At 45.7% G+C, this 19,373-nt stretch overlaps 1 protein-coding gene across 1 annotated transcript in view; it reads right to left on the bottom strand.

The window, feature by feature from the left end:
* Positions 1 to 19,373, bottom strand: part of Crim1 (cysteine rich transmembrane BMP regulator 1) — a 208,539-nt gene that overhangs the window by 105,338 nt on the left and 83,828 nt on the right. The window contains exons 3-4 of the mRNA XM_004660099.3: positions 8,978 to 9,220; positions 7,806 to 7,926 (exon numbers count right to left, since the gene is read on the bottom strand). Coding sequence (XP_004660156.2) covers positions 7,806 to 7,926; positions 8,978 to 9,220 — 364 coding nt within the window. The remainder of the gene's footprint in view (positions 1 to 7,805; positions 7,927 to 8,977; positions 9,221 to 19,373) is intronic.

Raw genomic sequence — 19,373 nt, forward strand, 5'->3', positions numbered from 1 at the left:
AGCTTAGGAAAAATCTCATTAAATTTAGAATGAATGACTTTAATACGCTAAGTTCATCCATCTTAATAAAAACATTTTTAAAGAAATCAAAAGGCACTGAGTGTTTTTAACAATTCATCTGATTTGCAGCAACGGAGAAGTATCACTGTCCAGTTGTTTTAAACTATTTAATGTCTGACCTGTAAGCCTGTCTCTGAAAGACTGGTGACAAATGACCAAGGGAAGACTGTAAGATGAGGCTCATACACTGCAGATGGCAAAAGTGTCATCGGAGTGAAAACATGGGACCTGGGTGCTGTCTTGAAAACAGCGTGGCTGGGCTACGGTTTGGCCTAGAGACGGGGGACAGACACATGGGCTCAAACCACAGCCTGCATGTCCCTCTCTCCGCCTGAATCTGCTGGGTCCACTTCTCCCTGACAAGCCGAAGCCTGACAAAGAGAATTTCTGGGTCACATCCTTCAAAGTTTCAGGTTTTTTTTCTCAAATATGACCTAGTTTCATTAAGGCAAATCTTCTGGCTTCCTCAAAAAAAATCCACATTTCCTGTTGTGTGAGGAGAAAGGCCAGTTTAACTAGGTGCTCACAGTATGTGTAAAGGAGTGCAGGTAAAAATAATGAAGGGGTAAATGCTGCTTACAGCTGAAGCGCTGCTCAGCGGCCCTTACCTCGAAGGTCTACTCCAGGATGAACTGCCAAGTGGGGAGAGAAAGGCAGAGAGGAGGTGTTCAGGTCCCTGTGGGCTCAAGCCACGTAAGCCTGCCTGAATCCACGAGGCAAACAATCGTTTTTGGCCCACATTCACTTGTCTATAGTGCTCCAATACCTTTCTGCATCCAGAAAATAAAGCCTAAACAAGGGGAACCTATGTGAGTTAAATGTGCACTGTAGTGGATTAAAAATGTTCAGTTCTTGGTAACTTCTCCTGTAAAGAAGCAGAATCTTTTTTCTTTTTTTAGACAAGCCCAACAGACTGCTCTGTATTTTTGTTGTTGTTTTGATGTTTGCTTGCTTTTTAAATGTGGGAGCGGGCTGAGAGATAGCTTAGAGGTGAAATGCTTGCCTGTGAAGCCTGAGGACCCCGGTTCGAGGCTCGATTCCCCCAGGACCCACATTAGCCAGATGCACAAGGGGGTGCATGCGTCTGGAGTTCGTTTGCAGTGGCTGAAGGCCCTGGCGCGCTCATTCTCTCTCTCTCTCTCTGCCTCTTTCTCTCTCTGTTTGCTCTCAAATAAGTAAAAAGAAACAAATTTAAAAAGTGAGTGAGCGAGACAGAGAGAAAGACAGAGTTGGCACGCCAGGGTCTCCAGCCACTGCAATCGAAGTCCAGGCCCATGCACCCCCTTGGGTGCTCACATCACTGTGCGCCTGGCTTACGTGGGACCTGGAGAGTTGAACGTGAGTCCTTAGGCTTCACAGACAAAGCGACTTGGCCAGTAAGCCATCTCTCCAGGCCCAGAATCTACTGCTTTACCACCTGGAGAGTGGCTCATCCTGTAACTCTCTGCCACCCAGAGAATGAAGGGGCATGAGACGTGCATGCCTTGGTCCCTTGCAGAGGCCTTGCTGCTACTTCATACTTTTGTCACCATGCGCAGGAGCCCGGATGCAAGGCCACGTGGGGGGAGAAACCCCGCCAGCCACCCCTGCAGAGTTCCCAGACACACGTATGGTGCCCAGCCCTTGCCTGACCAGCCAGCTCACCACAAAAGGACTGCCTAGCCAGCACACAAAACTGTGAGAAATTAAAAAAAAATCTGCTTTCTAGTACTAGTATCAGGGGAGGGCTACTTACACTGACAAATAATGGAAACACCCACACTCTGCTAAACTGCGCCGTGATGATATAAATAAATATGTAGGTGAGATGTAAAGGCGTATTCACCCATTTAGAACAAAACAGGATAAAATATTACACTGGAAAGAGCACAGGGATTAAAAAAAAAAGCTGGGGCTGGAGAGATGGCTTAGCGGTTAAGCGCTTGCCTGTGAAGCCTAAGGACCCCGGTTCGAGGCTCGGTTCCCCAGGTCCCACGTTAGCCAGATGCACAAGGGGGCGCACGCGTCTGGAGTTTGTTTGCAGAGGCTGGAAGCCCTGGCGCGCCCATTCTCTCTCTCTCCCTCTATCTGTCTTTCTCTCTGTGTCTGTCGCTCTCGAATAAATAAATAAAAATTAAAAAAAAAAAAAGCTGGATTCAAAACACCTGCTCTGTCTTTCTCTCTCTCTCTCTTTTTATTATTAAGTTGAAACTCTGTATGACTATATCGTGTGGTTGCACCATCACTGCCCTCCTCTGTGCCCCCACTTCACTGAGGGCCCCACTTAGTGGGATTTCTGGTATTCACGTTCTTTTATACCAAGGAATATCTGTGATTTTGCACAAATAACTTATTCTCCCAAATTACATATCCATAAATTCTTCTTAGAGTTGAGAGTGATGATAAAAGAAGAAAAACAAAAGTGAAAATGCTTTAATTAGCAAGGTATGTTGCCGTTAAAAACCGCCTGCTTATTGTTACCTCCATACAGTGTTTAAAGACGTTCGCTGTCCCTGCAAAGACACCATGTACATCCACACACATGACCTGTAAGTTTCTCTGTTGCATATTCTTTCACGTCTCGTGGCACTTGTATACACAGAGAGACACTATAAATACACAGGGGTTCCTTTCTGTTACTGTGTAGTGATGTTTAACCCAAGAAGAAGGCATGGAGCTCCTAATTCTTATTCTTTGCCCACTCCTCTCCCCCGAAACTTCTTTTAGAGACACAGAGAGAGAGAGAGAATTGGTGTGCCAGGATCTCAGCCACTGAAATTGAACTCCAGATGCTTGGGCCACCTAGCGGGCGTGTGCGACCTTGCGCTTGCCTCACCTTTGTGTGGCTGGCTTACATGGGATCTGGAGAGTCAAACATGGGTCCTTAGGCTTTGCAGGCGAGCGCCTTAACCAGTAAGCCATCTCTCCAGCCCTGCCACCCCCTTTTGAAAGGTGTGATGAGCTGCCTGGAACTGACCTCTCCCATACTGGTGCCAACAGAAAAGGACAAAGAGAAAAAGAATTAACATAATAGTTAAACATTAATTATGTCACACATAATTATGTCTACATACCATCAGCTTCAGTGGAACAAACACAAAGGAGACAAAAGAATAAAAGATGGGCCATGAAGAAAAAGGGGCGGTGCTGCCAAGAGAGTGGACCCTACTGTGCGCAAGGCCAGAGGGAAGAGGAGCCGCCAGGCCTTGCCAGGGGCGGAAGCAAAGCCAACGATACCCGGGCATGACAAGAACATCCCGAGCATGGTCTGCACCTGCCAGGACTCCATTCACGTTGAGCGAAGGAAGATCTTAGAAGACGTGACCAGCGGTGTAAAAATGCAAGGGAAAAGCCAGAAGCTGAGCAAGAGCTCACACAGAAAGGCAGTTGGGGGCCTGCAGCGGTCAGAGCCTCCCTGGGAATGGGAGGAACTGGTTCTTTATGACAACAGAGAGAACATTTCCAAGATCATTTTTCTAGGAGAAATCATGGCAATTCCATACGTAACAGACTATTGCTCTCACCAAAGGTAAGTTTTTAGCTAAAGCTTCTCTTCTGTCCTAAACAGGATTCTCCTCCTAAAATTATGTAAAATTCACCTTTGCTCTCAAATGGATGAAAAGTTCCTAGCAATGATTGTTATAAATATGGAACTGAATGCCAAATAATCACAGTAGGATTTTACAAATTCTGTTTTTCTTTATGCTAAAAATCACATTCTTGAAGAGAAAACATCACACATGGATTTCACTTGAAGAATGAAGTTATATAGTTTTTTTAAAAAATATGATTGCAGGAAGATGAAATTGGAAAAACTTGTACTGAGTAATATAACCCATGCTCCAAAAGACAATTATATCATGTTAACACTTGTATGTGAATCCAAGTATTTGTTTGTATGTGTGCATGTAAATAAGGGGATATGAGGCTGAAAGGTGTGATGAGCTGCCTGGAACAGACCATGAGAGGGGAGCTAGAGGCAATGAGAGGTGGGAATGACAAAAAGGAACATGCAGTATGAAAGAAGAAAGAGGGATAAATTGAGAGGGAAGGCACACCAGCAAAAGTGGGGGATGTGGGGGAAAGGAGGAGAACAGAAACAAAAAAATCATTTAAAAATATTATAAGGAAATCTAATTCTTTGTATGCTAATAAAAGTAAATTTAAAAAGAGTTATTCTCACTCAACAGAAAAAAAGATACTAAAAATCGTACTGCTATTATAGTAAGTTAGATATGTTCCTTTTTCTTTCTATATTTATATGCTTATTTGGACTTTTGTTCTCTCGTCAAAATTATGATTTGTCTAGCAACTTCCTTAATAAATGAGAACCCACTTAATATGCTAAAATAGCCTTGAGTAAAGTTGAGCTGTAGCCCAAACATATATAGCATACATTTACCAACGGAGTCAAGATTGATGGAAACACAAAGGAAATGAAGAGGTACTTGCTGACCTCTAGAAATATCCTTTAGCTGGAGAGGGGAAAACTTTATGCGGCAATTAAATAACAGTGCAAGGAGGTGAGCGATTAATTGACAGCATGCAAAAGGATACACTGGGAGTTCCCAGGGGGCTGGGGGACACATTAAATGAAGCCCGATGACTTGGTGGACACAGGAGAACTTAACTGGACCCCTACAGGATGAGTGGTAAGAGAACAGGTGAAATGGAGAGAGAGAGAGGTGACTCCAGCTGCAGGAAGGGAGTGCTGTGCTGGGAACGGAGGATTTCAGCAGTATTAAACCAGAAAGAAGGGGGCTGGGGGACGCACGTGGGGTTTAAAGTGAGGAGGAGTATTACCACTAGTGGAAGGAAGACCAAGAAACTGCAAATATTCTTTCTTTCTCTCAACATACCCTCTTGAATGAGAACGGCCCTGACTGTTCACTCATTCATCAATATACACAGGCTGATCGTGTTACGGCTTAGGTACCAGGTGTACAAACATTTCATCTCCTTGAGATTCATATAGAGACCCCCCAAAAAAAAAAATCAATGCCTTCAATATATTAGATAAATGGGAAATTACCAAGGAGCAGAAAGGGATACCTAAGACTTCTTTAGGGGCTGAAGACCGAACATACTTCAAAGAGAAGAAAATGCAGTCCCCAAAGAGGGCAGATGCCACCCACGTTAAGGGGAAGCTACCTGGGAAGGGGGAGGATGTGAGGCGTGGAGCATGAGAAAGCTGGGGAAGGCTCCAGGTCAGGCAGGAAGCAAGGATGCATGTGAGCAGGGCAGAGGACCAGGATGGGTCACCGCCTATCTCACACACAGGAAAACAAGAGCTGTGAGAACGGAGCCCTTCTTTGCAAATGATTGACAGTGGGGCTTCGAATGACTTCCTTCCCCGTGTTTTCAGTTCCATCATTAGGGGGCACATTTACCTTTGACTACTCTTCAGTTGAATGCCAAAGTCAAAGTTAGTTAAATATAATAACGAACACCCCAAGGTTTCCGCTTTGCTGGATTCACAGAATCTTGGGGGATGAAACAGAAGACAGGTGGCCACCCAGACAGGAAGAAACTTCGGTAAGCTTCCGGACGTGGCCCCACTCCCTAGTGAGCATCGCTAGTTGTGACAAGGCTCCTGAACCTGCCATCCAGAGTGCCTTCCGATAACTCCTACCAATTTCCACCTCCAAAAATGGTCCACTGTTCCTCCTATGTGCACAGCGTACTAAATCACATTTATGAAAGTGAGCTCAGAGCTGTCCCTTTCCGTCATGCAAGAACTTCTTAGTTCACAGTGGGCGTTAGTTAGCTTTGACTGGTAAGGTTCTCCAATACAATGTACCACCTTCTTCTTCGCAGACAGACATCTGTCGCTATTGGTAATGCTCCGCTCTTCTCACCCAGCAATTAGGAGCAGCAACTCGTGTGCATGTATGTCAGCATTTCAGCCCTCTGCAAGCATCCTCACACCAAGCATCATATGACATCATCTAACATCCCAAGCAGGCCGCCATGCTACTTTGACGTGCGATCTTCGCAAAAACCTCTGTGTCTGTTTTATGACTCAGGATAGCGGACATGCTGACAGAATCCTAGGTTTCGGACAGGACCAGGGCAAGAACACTAAAGGTCTGCTTTTGAAAAGAGGAAAGGGGGCTGGAGAGATGGCTTAGCAGTTAAGCGCTTGCCTGTGAAGCCTAAGGACCCCGGTTCGAGGCTCGGTTCCCCAGGTCCCATGTTAGCCAGATGCACAAGGGGGCGCACGCATCTGGAGTTCGTTTGCAGAGGCTGGAAGCCCTGGCGCACCCATTCTCTCTCTCTCCCTCTATCTGTCTTTCTCTCTGTGTCTGTCGCTCTCAAATAAATAAATAAATAAAAATTATAAAAAAAAAGAGGAAAGGAAGAAGAAGTAATCATCAGAATAAATGTGGGGTGTCTACTCCAATCACAGACAAAATAACTTTGACACAGTTGTGGTTAATTCTGGTTGTCAACTTGACTGCACAGTCAAGTATATACAGATTAGTAAGGCGTGCCTCTGGGAGAGTCTGTGAGGATATTCACAGGGAGGGTTAACTAGGTGCAGGAAACTGCTCTGAAGGTGGATGGCACAAGCCCATAGGCTGGACAAAGGGATATAGAAGGGTGAAGTGAGACAGTCAGCTAAGAGAGGCATCCTCTTTCTGTTTGCCTCCTGGGAGCCACGACGCAGGTTGCTGTCTACCACATCACACCAGGATGGGCTGAAACCTGAGTCCGTGAACCAAAAGAAATCTTTACTCCCTTAAGTAGCTTTGCTCAAGTATTTTGACACAGTATCAAAAGCCAGACAAGCGCTTTACATTAACTATGAACCACCACGTGTATTCCTAATTTACCATACCATTTCTATAACCGCATCTACTCACGTCATGGACCTGCTTGCTAAGTGCCTGGCACTGGAACCGGATGAACAAGGGGTGAGAAGAAATGGAAATGAACAAGACACAGCTCGGCCTCTTAATGCCACGTGCAGAACCGGAGTGGAAAGAAATGAAATGACTATCGCAGAGCGGGGCAGGGAGTCGTGGCAATGAGGGGGAGGGAAAGCAGATGTAAATAAACCCCATGTTTCCAGGCCTAGTTTCCCTCAAAGCAAAGTACTACGGGGCAAGCCTCATGGTGGCAATTCGTAGGCTATCAAGGACAGATTCGGGGACCCTTGTGTTCTGAGAAGCCTCATTCTGCAGGACTGAGTACGTGTGCTGCTGCTAGAACTAAAATGACAGGGGCTTTTCTCCTACCCGTCCACAGAGAAATGCATGTGTCCCTCCAGGATTACTGGCAAGAATCCAGACACCCCTTGGCCTCAGTAAGAGGTGGGTCTGGGCGGATGTATGACTCCGAATGCCAGACTCCCTGGAGAGCATAGCTCTGGGAAGCACTGGGCCCACAGCTTAGGCCCCTAGAAGACTCCCGTTCCAGGCTCGAATCATAGTCCTGAGCACTCCCTCACTGCCTGCTTCCCTACCTGCATCCGGAGGGGAAGACTTGCTTGCCTGGTTCCCAGCCCCACGAAGCACATAAGCATCCTTGCGGGAAGACTCTATAAGGATTCATGACTTAACCTGATGACACCTGGCTTTGATCTGAGGAGAGACATATGTAAACACCGCGTACTTGTAACGGCTGAGTGGTTTCACCAGAGAACCAGGAAGGTGTTAGGTTTCCCGAGGGAAAACCGGCTGCACGCTTGACACTGTACCTTAGGTGGTGCTAACTTATAAGAGAGAGGAGAGACTCGAGGAGCGGATGGATGACAAACCAACCTTGCTGGGAGGGTACAGCAGCCGTCCGCCGTGAGCCGTACTTGAGTTTCATGGCTGTCCAGGGGGCACACGGCCTGCTGGACAGGGGGGCACTCGACGGTGCTGCAGTCCACGCTGAAAACTGAAAGGGGGCAAACAGAGAAGGCACCGTTTACTGCGACATTTACTTGCATTTTGAGTCCCCAAAATGAAACACGGGCTTCTAGATAAATGTCCAGAGTGTCCTTGCCACCCAGGACCCCCGCTGGCATTTCCCTCTCTGTCAATGCCACAGAATGTGCCCGGTGCACTGTGTAAGAGGTGAGGAGAAGATGTCTCAGAGTTGAGATGAGAGCAGCACGGGACCCTCGGGAGCCACGTGGGTGGCGAGGATCCGCCGGGGCAGGTTCAGAGAGAGCCGTTCGAGAGACGGGCGTGGGACTGCTTTACCGGAAGCATTTACCTCTCAGTAAAAATAAAAGAGGAAAAAAAGGAATAATTAAAAGAAAAAAAAAAAACCCTCAGCGGTCATTGGCGACTTGCAGAGAGGCCATGATTACAGCCTAGACCTATCGCAGACTACATTAGAAGCGCTGTCACAAGAGCAAGGAAGTTAGAAGTGATACAAAAGCAAGGGTCAGCCGAGACAGGACAAGACGCACAGCGCTGGCGAGGAAGGTGAGTCACCGGTCAGGGGACTGCGCACATGCTGCAAACCCAAGCGGATGGACGGTGAAGAGCCGCCAAGTCAGATCAAGGCTGACGATTCCCTTAGAAGCTGGCGTTTGGATGCATGTGTTTACCTAAGAGTACCTGCTTTAGGTAAGAGCGTTTTCAAGTGTGACACTCCCAAGCGGCATATCCACCTACCAACGAGGGCTCTGGCCCTCTCTGAGGGCATGAGGTGGGCAGCTGTCGTACCACACACTCTGCTCCTACTATCCCCACAAAGCATCCATGAGAAGGGGAAATAAAATTTAAAACGAAAAGAGAGAGAAAAATAAACTGCTCCCTGAAGGTACCTAGCACCAGCGAGCTATATATCCCTCTGGTTCTCTGAACAGAAGTCCCCAAGCCAGACGGCCACGAACGCACGGCGACAGGCGCTCTCTGCAGAGGCGAGAATGCTCATCCCGGCGGGAGCTGAGGAGCTGCGGAGGCGAGGCTGCGGAGGCGAGGCGGCTCGGGCGTACCTGGTTTGCACTCATAGAGGTCACAGCACTCTCCCGGCTTCCCTGAGGCTTTGGACACCACTATGTTCAGGTATCCCGGCTGGCAGACTTTGCGCAGGCAGCCCGCAGGGTCGCACACGCAGCGGCTGGGTAAGGGGCAGCACTCCCCGGGAGGAGCGTAGCCCTCAATCAGAACGGAATCTTCAGGGCAGCGTGGAGAGAACTGGACTTCACAGCGGGCCTTGGAGCAATCGGGCTTCTCTTCTAAATGGGAGAGAAAGAATTTAGCGCATGCCCAGGGCAGTGCGGGGGGGGGGCACCTTTGTCAGAAAAGGACAGAGGGAGGGTCCTGAAAGGCTTTTTATTTAAAAAAAATTATTTATTGATTTGAGAGCAACAGACAGAGAAAAAAGAGGCAGATAGAGAGAGAGAGAGAGAGAGAGTGAGAGAGAGAGAGAGAGAATGGGCGCACCAGGGCCTCCAGCCACTGCGAACTAACTCCAGGCGTGCGCCCCTTTGTACATCTGGCTAATATGGGTCCTGGGGAAATCAAGCCTCGAACCGGGGTCCTTAGGCTTCACAGGCAAGTGCTTAACCGCTAAGCCATCTCTCTCACCCAAAGAGGAGGACAGCAAAAGAAACTGGGTGGAAACCCTCAAACTTAGTGTAGCTAACCATGAAGGTCTCTTCCAAGATCCTGAATTGGAGTTTCCTCTTTCCCCATCATTTTGTTCATTCAGAGTGAGCTATCAGTGTCCAATGCAAGGCCCGACGTGAAGGAAGGTGAAGAGAAGATCTTGCGTGGTACAGACTTTGGACTGAACTGTGTCTGAATACAAGAGTCTTAAGGATTGTTCTTTTTTTAAAAAAAATTTATTTATTTATTTGAGAGCGACAGACACAGAGAGAAAGATAGATAGAGGGAGAGAGAGAGAATGGGCGCACCAGGGCCTCCAGCCTCTGCAAACGAACTCCGGACGCGTGCGCCCCCTTGTGCATCTGGCTAACATGGGACCTGGGGAACCGAGCCTCGAACCGGGGTCCTTAGGCTTCACAGGCAAGCGCTTAACCGCTAAACCACCTCTCCAGTCCAATTGTTCTTTGACAATATACTAAAAACCCCACACCAGAAACACAAGTAAGGCCTGGCTTCTTCCAAGTCAGGGGACAATGTGCATGGAAGAACTCTACCTTCAAACAGGGCTTTGAGGAGGTGGGGCTCATTAAGACCGTGCAATTCTGCAAGGAGGCAGCTTGACAAGGCAGATAACGGCTGGGGGGGGGGGGTTCCACGTAACTCCCTACGTGACGCGCAGTACGTTTCTGTCTCTGGCAGAGTCACTGCGCGGGGGGGCTCGTTGTCCTTTGGGACTCTCCGCTGACCTTCGGAGGCACCTCAGCTTTGGAGATGGCAAAGGTGGGACGGTGGGAAGTGCACGCAATCTCAGACTGGGTAGCCAAGCGCTAGCTAACAAACCCACTCCCTCCGGACATTTCCTTGGCTTAAGCTTTGAAGAGACCTATTCTAACACGAGGTCCTCGAGGAAAAGAGGAAGCTAGCTAGAGCTGCGTTATTGCACACCATGGAGCGGGGTGCTGGGGCGCTCAGAAGACGCTGGCGAGACATACCACGCCGTACTGCAGAGAGCATTCCCAGAAACTCTAACGGTAAAATCCAGAGACAGACCCAGAGAGCTGGGTTGGAGTCAAGAGGGCACCTAGCCTCCTAATTTCGCAGAGACAGAACGCGAGGCACAAGACTCAAGCGACCTGCTGAAGCCCGGTGGTCATGTGACGATAAGAATTCAGGAACCACACTTTCATGTCTTTCAGCTTTGGACACTCATGTTCCTGGTTCTTTTCCTCTCCTTTTTTTCTTCTTTTTCTCCCTCAACCTCTCTCCTCCCTCCCTTCCTTCCTTTCCTCTCTTCCTCCCTCCCTCCCTCCCTTTCTTTGTCAACAGAGGTTCATGTAGCACAGGCTGGCCTTGAACTCCTGATCCTCCGGCTTTCGCCTTCTAAATGCTGTGATTATAGGCATGTGCCATCAGGCTTGGCTCTCCCTTTGGTTATTTTCTAACTCCATGGCCTATCTCTCACTTCACTGGCCATCCATCTTGATTAGCTATTTCCTGCCTAGTTAAAGCAGAGAGGAGGAGATCACTCACACTACTAACATCGAGGAAATTCATTAGAGACATGTATCAAGCCTTAGCTAACCCCCGCAGCCCAGGATATATCAACAGAGAGAAAAGCAGTCTACAGGGCAGCGTGGAAACGTTGGTAAGAGTGGTTAATTACTTTAGATCACTTATCTAGAACAGAGTAAGGAGAAGAGGGCGTGGCTACAATTTGGTCAGAATGGGCGGGACGGAGAAGCAGGATGGATGTGGAGAGAGGCGCATGCCACGGAGACCCACGGAGCGAAGAGCTAGCCCGTGCCTGTGTCGTGGACACAACCAGGAAAGTCTGTAGCTTTCTACGGCAAGTTAGAGCTGTGATGGTGATGTAGGAGAAAATGACATGCTTCAGGGGATTGGTTCTTTCTTGGAAGAGCAGGGCTATAGGATTGCAGGCATCTTCAGAGAAAGTCTGGGGAGGGAGCAGCTGTGGGTGGAGGTGGAGACATCATCTGAGGACAGCAAGGAAGAGTCAGACCCGGGCCCGGGCTGACCACCACTGGGAGTGGAGCTCAGATAAGGTGGCTGGACTGCTCAGGCTCATGTGACTGCTTTCTGCCACCTAAGTTATGACTTTCCGCTGCCCTTCTTGTTGGACAGAATGCTACCTCAGTACACCTATGCTCCAGTCAAGGAAATGCACTATGGCGGGCCTCTGCCCTTTCCAGTCACAGTATTAAGCCAAGATTGAATAAGTAGCTTATAGCAAAAGTGGAAAGTCAAACGGCCCCTGTCCCAAGAGCAGACTTTGATCACTCACACACACACACACACACACACACGCACACACACACACACACACGCACGATCGTCTAAAGTATATGCCCCCATTTTACAGATTATGGGATAAAGGTTCACACGGGTCAAGTTAATTGCGGATTCAGACATCCACTTTCCTATCACAGTGCTGAGGAACTTCCTTGAGAAGAGGTCATGGAAAAGCAATGAGGAATTCTACTGTTCTCCCCATCATGTGGGAATCCTCAAAGAGCTGAGGGAGATGGTGAGCCTTGACTGTGGGGAGTAACCTAAACAGTTTATACCTTTAGTAGATGGCTTGTACGGCAAATGCAAACATACTTACTTATAGAAAAGCTCGAACTTCAATTACGAACACCTTATTCTTATTATTCAATTAAAACATCTTAATTTATTATTGTTCAATTAATTAAAAACACCTTAATTTATCCTGCACCACATTCTGTCATCATCTTATCATCATCATCATCATTATTAATTTTATTATTGTATGAGGCAGGGTCATATATAGCTCAGGCTAGAGTCAAATTTTCTACGTAGTCAAGGATGACCTTGAACTTCTGAACCTCCCAGCTCTAATTCCCAACTGCTGGGATTATAGATCTGTACCTGTTTTATGGGGTGCTGGAGACTGAACCCAGGGCCTATGCATGTTAGTTAAACATTCTACCAACTGAGCTACATCGCCTGCCCCACATTATATTTTTATTCTACAAATATCTTTTCAAATCTATGCTTCAACATTTCCTACTAAAACCCAACCTATTAGCTTTGATTTTCATGTTCTTGCCCCCTCCCTTTTAAGTACCTTTAACAGTGCCAAATTCTCCAACTGTGTTTTGCAGTTCAAGCCTGGAGAAATTCCTTTTTTCAAGAATTGCTTTAGCTACACACACATGTAGAAAAGGCAGGCTATCCTAGGCAGTTTAATCCGTAAGTGAATGAGAACTTTAGAACAAACGAATGTTAAAAATAAAGGCTTAATCTTAATGAATGTTTTCAAGAGGATCACACTAGCTTTCTCTTAATGTACTCAATTTGTAGATGTTAAAGTAGCCTTGTAGTCTTAGAACTAAACTCATTTTTAAAGATCCTGCTGGCTTTGGCTTCCTAATATCTCAAGATTTTTAAACTTATAAACTTCAATAATATTCACCACTCATGTTTTCTCTTCACCTCTCTGTCTGTTGCTCTCTGGTACAATGGTATGTGTGGACTTATTCAGTCTTAAGTTTCAGTTACATGAGCTCTTTCAATGAGATGTTTAGCCCTCTACCTCTTCCAAATCTATTCAATGTTTATATACAAACCTTCTATAAAAAGATCTGAAGTCATTACAGGGCTTAAAGAGGAATGGGACAGATTCCTTCTTTGGTTATTATTCAAATGCTCTAACTCATTTCAAAACATTTTTATTAACTTATGATTTAGTAGAAGGCATGTAAATTATCCAGAACTTCATTTCAGACTTTATGAACCAACCTTTGGTTTTTGCATAGTAAATTCAGTTAAGTTTTATTAAAACTCTTCCTTGTCTTCCAGATTATTATTATTTTTTTTTAGCTTAAAATAGACCTTAAATTCAGTTGAATTTCTTTTACTTTCTTTAAAACACAAAAAATATGAATTTAATATGTCAGTCAAATATTGATTTTGTTATACTCTTAACTGCTACATTCAAATTATAGTTGAATTGTACCCAATGTGACTTTTATTTATTTTTTTTGAGGCAAGGTCTCTTTTCCCCAGAATGACCTAGAATTTACTCTGTAGTTCAGGCTGGCCTTGAACTTACAGTGATTCTCCTATCTGAGCCTCCTCAAATACTGGAACTTTAGGTGTGAGCCACCATTGCCAGCTATGATTTATTTTTAAATCTGTAATTAAACTCTGATTTCCTATCTGAAGTCTTTATAGAAGAATTCTATTCAATTTCTGCATAGGTAAATTTTGGAGGCTTACCTTCCTATTTTAATTTTGTTGGTGAGTTGCTAGTGAGTCCAGGCTATGCAGACTTTTACTCTCATTAATTTCTTGAGCTTTTTATGGTTCTGGTTTTCGGCACATGTATGTGTACAGGTGGTCTTACAGCCAAGTTTTGAATACGTGAGTTTTTTGTTTTTTTTTTTAAAGAACATGTCTTCTGTATTTACTGGATACAAATGCATAATCACGAACTCAAGCTTCTTAATTTGATATGTGGATCACTTGTACCTTACACTTTTGATCTGATTTCCAAAAAGGGTCCATAAAAACCTCCCATGAGCCAGTAACATCTCATATCTCTAACATTTTCTGCTGTGACTTTTCAAACCTGTGCCGTCAACTTCATGACCGGCAGACAGAAGCTGTAAGTCTCCTAGTTATACACTGACTTGGCAAATTGCGATAGTACACTTTTAAAGAACTTAGAGTTCTAAAATATACAGCTCTCTCTCTCTCTTTTTTCTTTTTCTTTTGCTGTTTTCTTACTAGTAGCCCTCTTTACTTTATTACCTTGAGGCTTCCGCTCACTGTGCCCTCAGTTACTATTACTAGCCCCTCGCGGAAACTCAACATGTTGCCGTGGCATTAGGAACTGTCGCCCTGATGTCTTCTTTCTCAGCCAGCTGTCAACACGGACATCTCCTGAAAAGTTTGGGGCTGGAGAGATGGCTTAGCGGTTAAGTGCTTGCCTGTGAAGCCTAAGGACCCCGGTTCGAGGCTCGGTTCCCCAGGTCCCACGTTAGCCAGATGCACAAGGGGGCGCATGTGTCTGGAGTTCGTTTGCAGAGGCTGGAGGCCCTGGTGCGCCCATTCTCTCTCTCTCCCTCTATCTGTCTTTCTCCCTGTGTCTGTCACTCTCAAATAAATAAATAAAATATTTTTTAAAAAAAGTTTTATTCATCCATCTGTGTATGTCCCTACTTCCTCTTTCTTCCATGGAGAAAAATAAAAAGGAAACTATGGCCATATTATGAGTTTTCCATCAATGAGAAAAACATTATTTGGAAAAAAAAGAGTCTATCCATATTTTCTATGGTATATAACAAATCTATACATAATACTTATGTGAATCAATAAACTTCTATGTCTAGTTGCCCTGACAACATTGCAAATGGCATCTTATAATTTTTTTTTTCCTGTACACAGAGAAACTTAACATGTCAAGAAAATTTACAACAGAAGTGATTATGAGAAAATTTTACCATATTTATTAACCTTTGAGGGGTCAGCCTTTAAAAATATTAATAGGGTCATGTAGTATGCCATTTTGATTTTATAATAATGAAGCAAGTTATCAATCTAACCTGGTCACTTTAACCCATGGGACTAGATTGTGGTTGTTTCTAGACCTTCTCCAATCCATATTTCAACAAAGGTTAATCAAGAGCCAATGCACTCAAGAGTTTTCTGCTTAGGTCTAGATGTAAAAGTAAAAGGCAAATGAAAAACTACTAGATGGAAGGAGGAAACACAGGGTCTTAAAAAGAAAGAGCTAAGGGCTGGAGAGATGGCTTAGCATTTAAGGCACTAAGGCATTTGCCTGAAAAGCCTAAGGACCCCGGTTCGGTTCTCCAGGTCCCATGTAAGCCAGATGCACAAGGGGGTGCACATGTCTGGAGTTCATTTATAGTGGCTGGAGGCCCTGGCGTGCCCATTCTCTCTCTGTGTGTGTCTCTAATAAATAAATAAATAAATAAATAAATAAATAAATAAAATTTTTTTAAAGAGTGCTCAGAATTACACTGCCAAATTCTTGTTATTTCTACTTAAATTTTGTTGAGTCCCACACATCTGCCATTGACGCCTTCTTTCTATTTCAAAATATCTTGCGATGGTCTCTCACAGTAACAGCACAGATGCTACGCCCCAGTCAGTGGAAAACAGGCAGCATAAAGCGGACCAGTAATATTTCAAGCGAACTACAAAGCTGATGCTACTGGGTCCCTTTCCAAAACCAGCCAGAATCCATTACTCCTGCCTGCCTCATGTGCAGGTACACTGCACTCTCGAGCCATTTTCTTGGGTGTCACAACTACTTCTGGGGTGACTCCAAGGATCCTAATATGCATTAGATTTGGTGTCACAGGACTTGGAAAGGAAAACATACATACAAAGTCAAGAGGGGGGCTCTTGTGAACCTTGCTGTCCCCAGCCTCGCTGAGGTGGACGTTGGATTCTAAAGACCAGAGACAGCTGTGGCATCAGTCTAGGGAATTCCAGGGGACCTTGGCCACTTGGTAGGATATGGCACAACATCGCCCTGTGGAATCAGAGCAGACTGGGAAGGTCTCTGTGTCCTTCTTTCATTCATTCAGTTGGCAAACATTAACTGAATGACTTCCACATGACAAAGGTTTGGGGTGTAGGACTGAGAAGCAGTGGGAATAAATCAAAGTCCTTGCTCTCCCAAGTTTACAGCTCTGGGGAAGACAGCCAACAGAGAGAGCTGCTCAGCACAGGCCAGGTAGCAATTCAGGATCTGACGCATGCTCAGCGATGTCAGGGCTCAGCGCTGGCCAAGAAACAAGTTCTCCTGCAGGTTCTGGTCAGAGCCTTGAATAAAAGAAAGAGGAAGGCAGGCGTGGTGGTGCGTGTCTGCAATTGCAGCACTTAGGAGGCACACGCAGAAGAAGGATGCCTGTAAATCTGAGGCCAGCCCAGGCTAAAAGGTGAGTGTGGGAGAGCAGCCCGGGGCTACACAGTGAGACATGGTCTCAAAATTAAGGGGAGGGGTTGACGTAATAGCAGAGAGTTAAGTCCACGTCCTGTGCAAGCATGGGGACCTGCAACTCCCCGAATCTGAATCTCCCAATACCCACGTGGACAGCTGGGCTTAGCGATGGACATCTCTAACCCCAGCCCCATGGAGAGCAGAGAATCGTCGGGGCTCACAGAAAAATGGACAAGTCCGGAAAATCAAGAAGAGATTCTGTCTCACAGAAAAGCAGACAGATGAATGACGGAGAGGGGCGCATGGTGCCCCCCTCTGGCCTCCCCAGGTACATCCACAGGGTGTTGCATCAGCACAAACACACACATGTACACACCACACATACCACACACACACCCTATGGTACACACATGCAAAGACAAAACAAAAGCACACAGTGATGAGCGAGAATGCTTATAGTCAGGGAACCAGTAAGGGAAAAAGAAGGGTCTTAAGGCAAGAAACCCCACCACCACCACCCTCTCTCTACCCAAGGAGACAAAGCCTCTAAGTAGAAATACCCACTTCACAATTACAAGGAAGAAATCTAGACTTAGTTGTAACTGGTAGGTAGGAAATACCAATAAAAACTTACAAAGGTAACATTTTGCTGGATAAGTGTTTCTGACTAAGGCTTCACTTTCCACAGTCACCCTAGAGAAATGAAAGAAAACCTTCTCCTGATGGACATCTGCACTTGTCCGAACCCACTTTTCTGCTCCTGGAGGCAGAAGCGAAGACATTTTCATCTCCACTTGACAGACAAGACAGACCCAGAGAGACAAGGCAGTTGGCCCCAAAGTAAGTGGCAGAACTGTCAAAGTCCACAATTTTCCCCCAAGTCTGCAATGCCAAAAGCAGTTCCAACTTTCCTAGTCAGCCGCTGTCTAGTACTGGATGGTTAGTCAATGGCTATTTTTTTTGCTCAAGTACACAATATAAATTAATTTGCAACGATGAAGAGCTTTATGGTCTCTGGGAACTCCTGGAGGCCTTCCTGTTGGCTGTCCTGTTTCATTTGCTCCTTTGCCTTAGACACAGAAATCTGGGGTAAAAGGAGCTTTCTCGAATACAGCATCATTGTGTTCTGGAAACTTCCAGTACAAAGGCAGTACATATGTCATCCTTACATTTTTGAATTTAGGGACTGACTCCTTTAAAAGTTGCACTGTGAATTCTTTTCATTCACATTCCATGATTTTATCATAACCTTTTTTGGCAAGCTTCACTGTGAAGACTTGTTCCACGCAATCATAACCCCAAGGGGAGAAAATGAGGCTTGTTGATACAGTCCCAGAAATATTTCATATTTCAGCTCCTTCAGAAACACCCATTGCACTTTCCCAGCACTTTCTTTTACTCTGAAGTATGGTTTTAACGGCCACAGAATCTACATAGAGCCTTTTCTTGACGGTTTATTAAAGATGCCATATTAAAGTGCTTTCAATTACCTAATAAAGTTCATCTGCATCACAGCAGAACACAACTTCGCCAAAAAAATCAAGGAAGGAAACATCATAGGATCTGTATGACTGCAACATGTAATACTTTAATTATTGGTTCTTAACCCTGGCTGCACATGAAAAACACTTACAAAGCATTTAAAAACACATTTTGTCTGTATCCCACCTCAAACCAATTAAATCCAAATGCTGGGGAAGGGCCTGGGCATTAGTATCTATTTCAACAGTTCCCTGGTGATCTCATTGTGTTGTTCAGACTGACCACCGCTGCCTTATTCCTTCCAGTAAACAAATTCCTTACAAGGAAGTTCACGATGGGTACGGAACTTGACCAAAGGTACCTTCAAACACCCTGGCAAACCATGGGTGGCCAAGGCCAAAGACCACCACTGTGCCCTCCAGATCTCTGTCTGCCGAGAGCGCCAAGCTGTACCCTGAGCCCCGAGAAACACCTAGGATGTCCCGAACCACGCATCTCTTCTACATCGGGATATTACTAAAACTGGATGGATAATGCTGCTTTACAGCAGAGCTCTGTGACTGAGCCGTGGCCCCTGGACCGGCAGCCACAGCCCCTCCGCGGAGCTGGCTGGAAAGGCATAAGTTTAGAGCCGAAGCAGGTCTACAGAGCGAATCTGCATGTTTTCAGCACTTGTAGAGTTCCAGACAGGCTATTCTACAAAAGTGGGCCTCAGTGATCTCGGGAGAGGCAGCACCAGCATCCTCACGCTTCAGCCAAGGCCCAGGTGAAACCAAGGAATTGGGGAGATGAGCAAGAGCGCTGCTTCCATGCTGAACCTGACAGTCAGCGCCAGGGTGAAGGAGACAGACCCTGGGTACTCAACATCTACCAAAGCAGAGATGCAGAGGCTCCTAAGAGCTCATCACTGAAGTAGACTTAAAACTCACCCACCACAGCTCAGGGAATTTTGTGGGAGAGGGATGTGGAAAGATTGTAAGAGCCACAGGTTGAGACATCATGCCCAGAGACATTGCCTCCACCCAAAATTAACTGACTGCTGATCCCACAATGCATAACCCACAACCCCATAGGGAATACATGTAACCCCACTAGGAGAGTCCCCAATGGAATGGGGGCAGGAACGAGGGAAAAGGGGGTACCAACACATGATATAGCCATACAAAACATCTTGTTAATAATAATGACAATAATAATAATTTTTTTTAAAGGACCCAAAATCCCAAATGTGGCTTGTATGCAACCTGTGGAGTACTAAATAGTTTTCAACTGGGTAGTAGAATTTTGAGTGCAGGGACATGTTAATTCATTGTTGGTTAATTCACACCAAGAAAACACAT

The sequence above is a fragment of the Jaculus jaculus genome, chromosome 18, assembly GCF_020740685.1.
Source record: "Jaculus jaculus isolate mJacJac1 chromosome 18, mJacJac1.mat.Y.cur, whole genome shotgun sequence".
Classification (NCBI taxonomy): Eukaryota; Metazoa; Chordata; class Mammalia; order Rodentia; family Dipodidae; genus Jaculus; species Jaculus jaculus.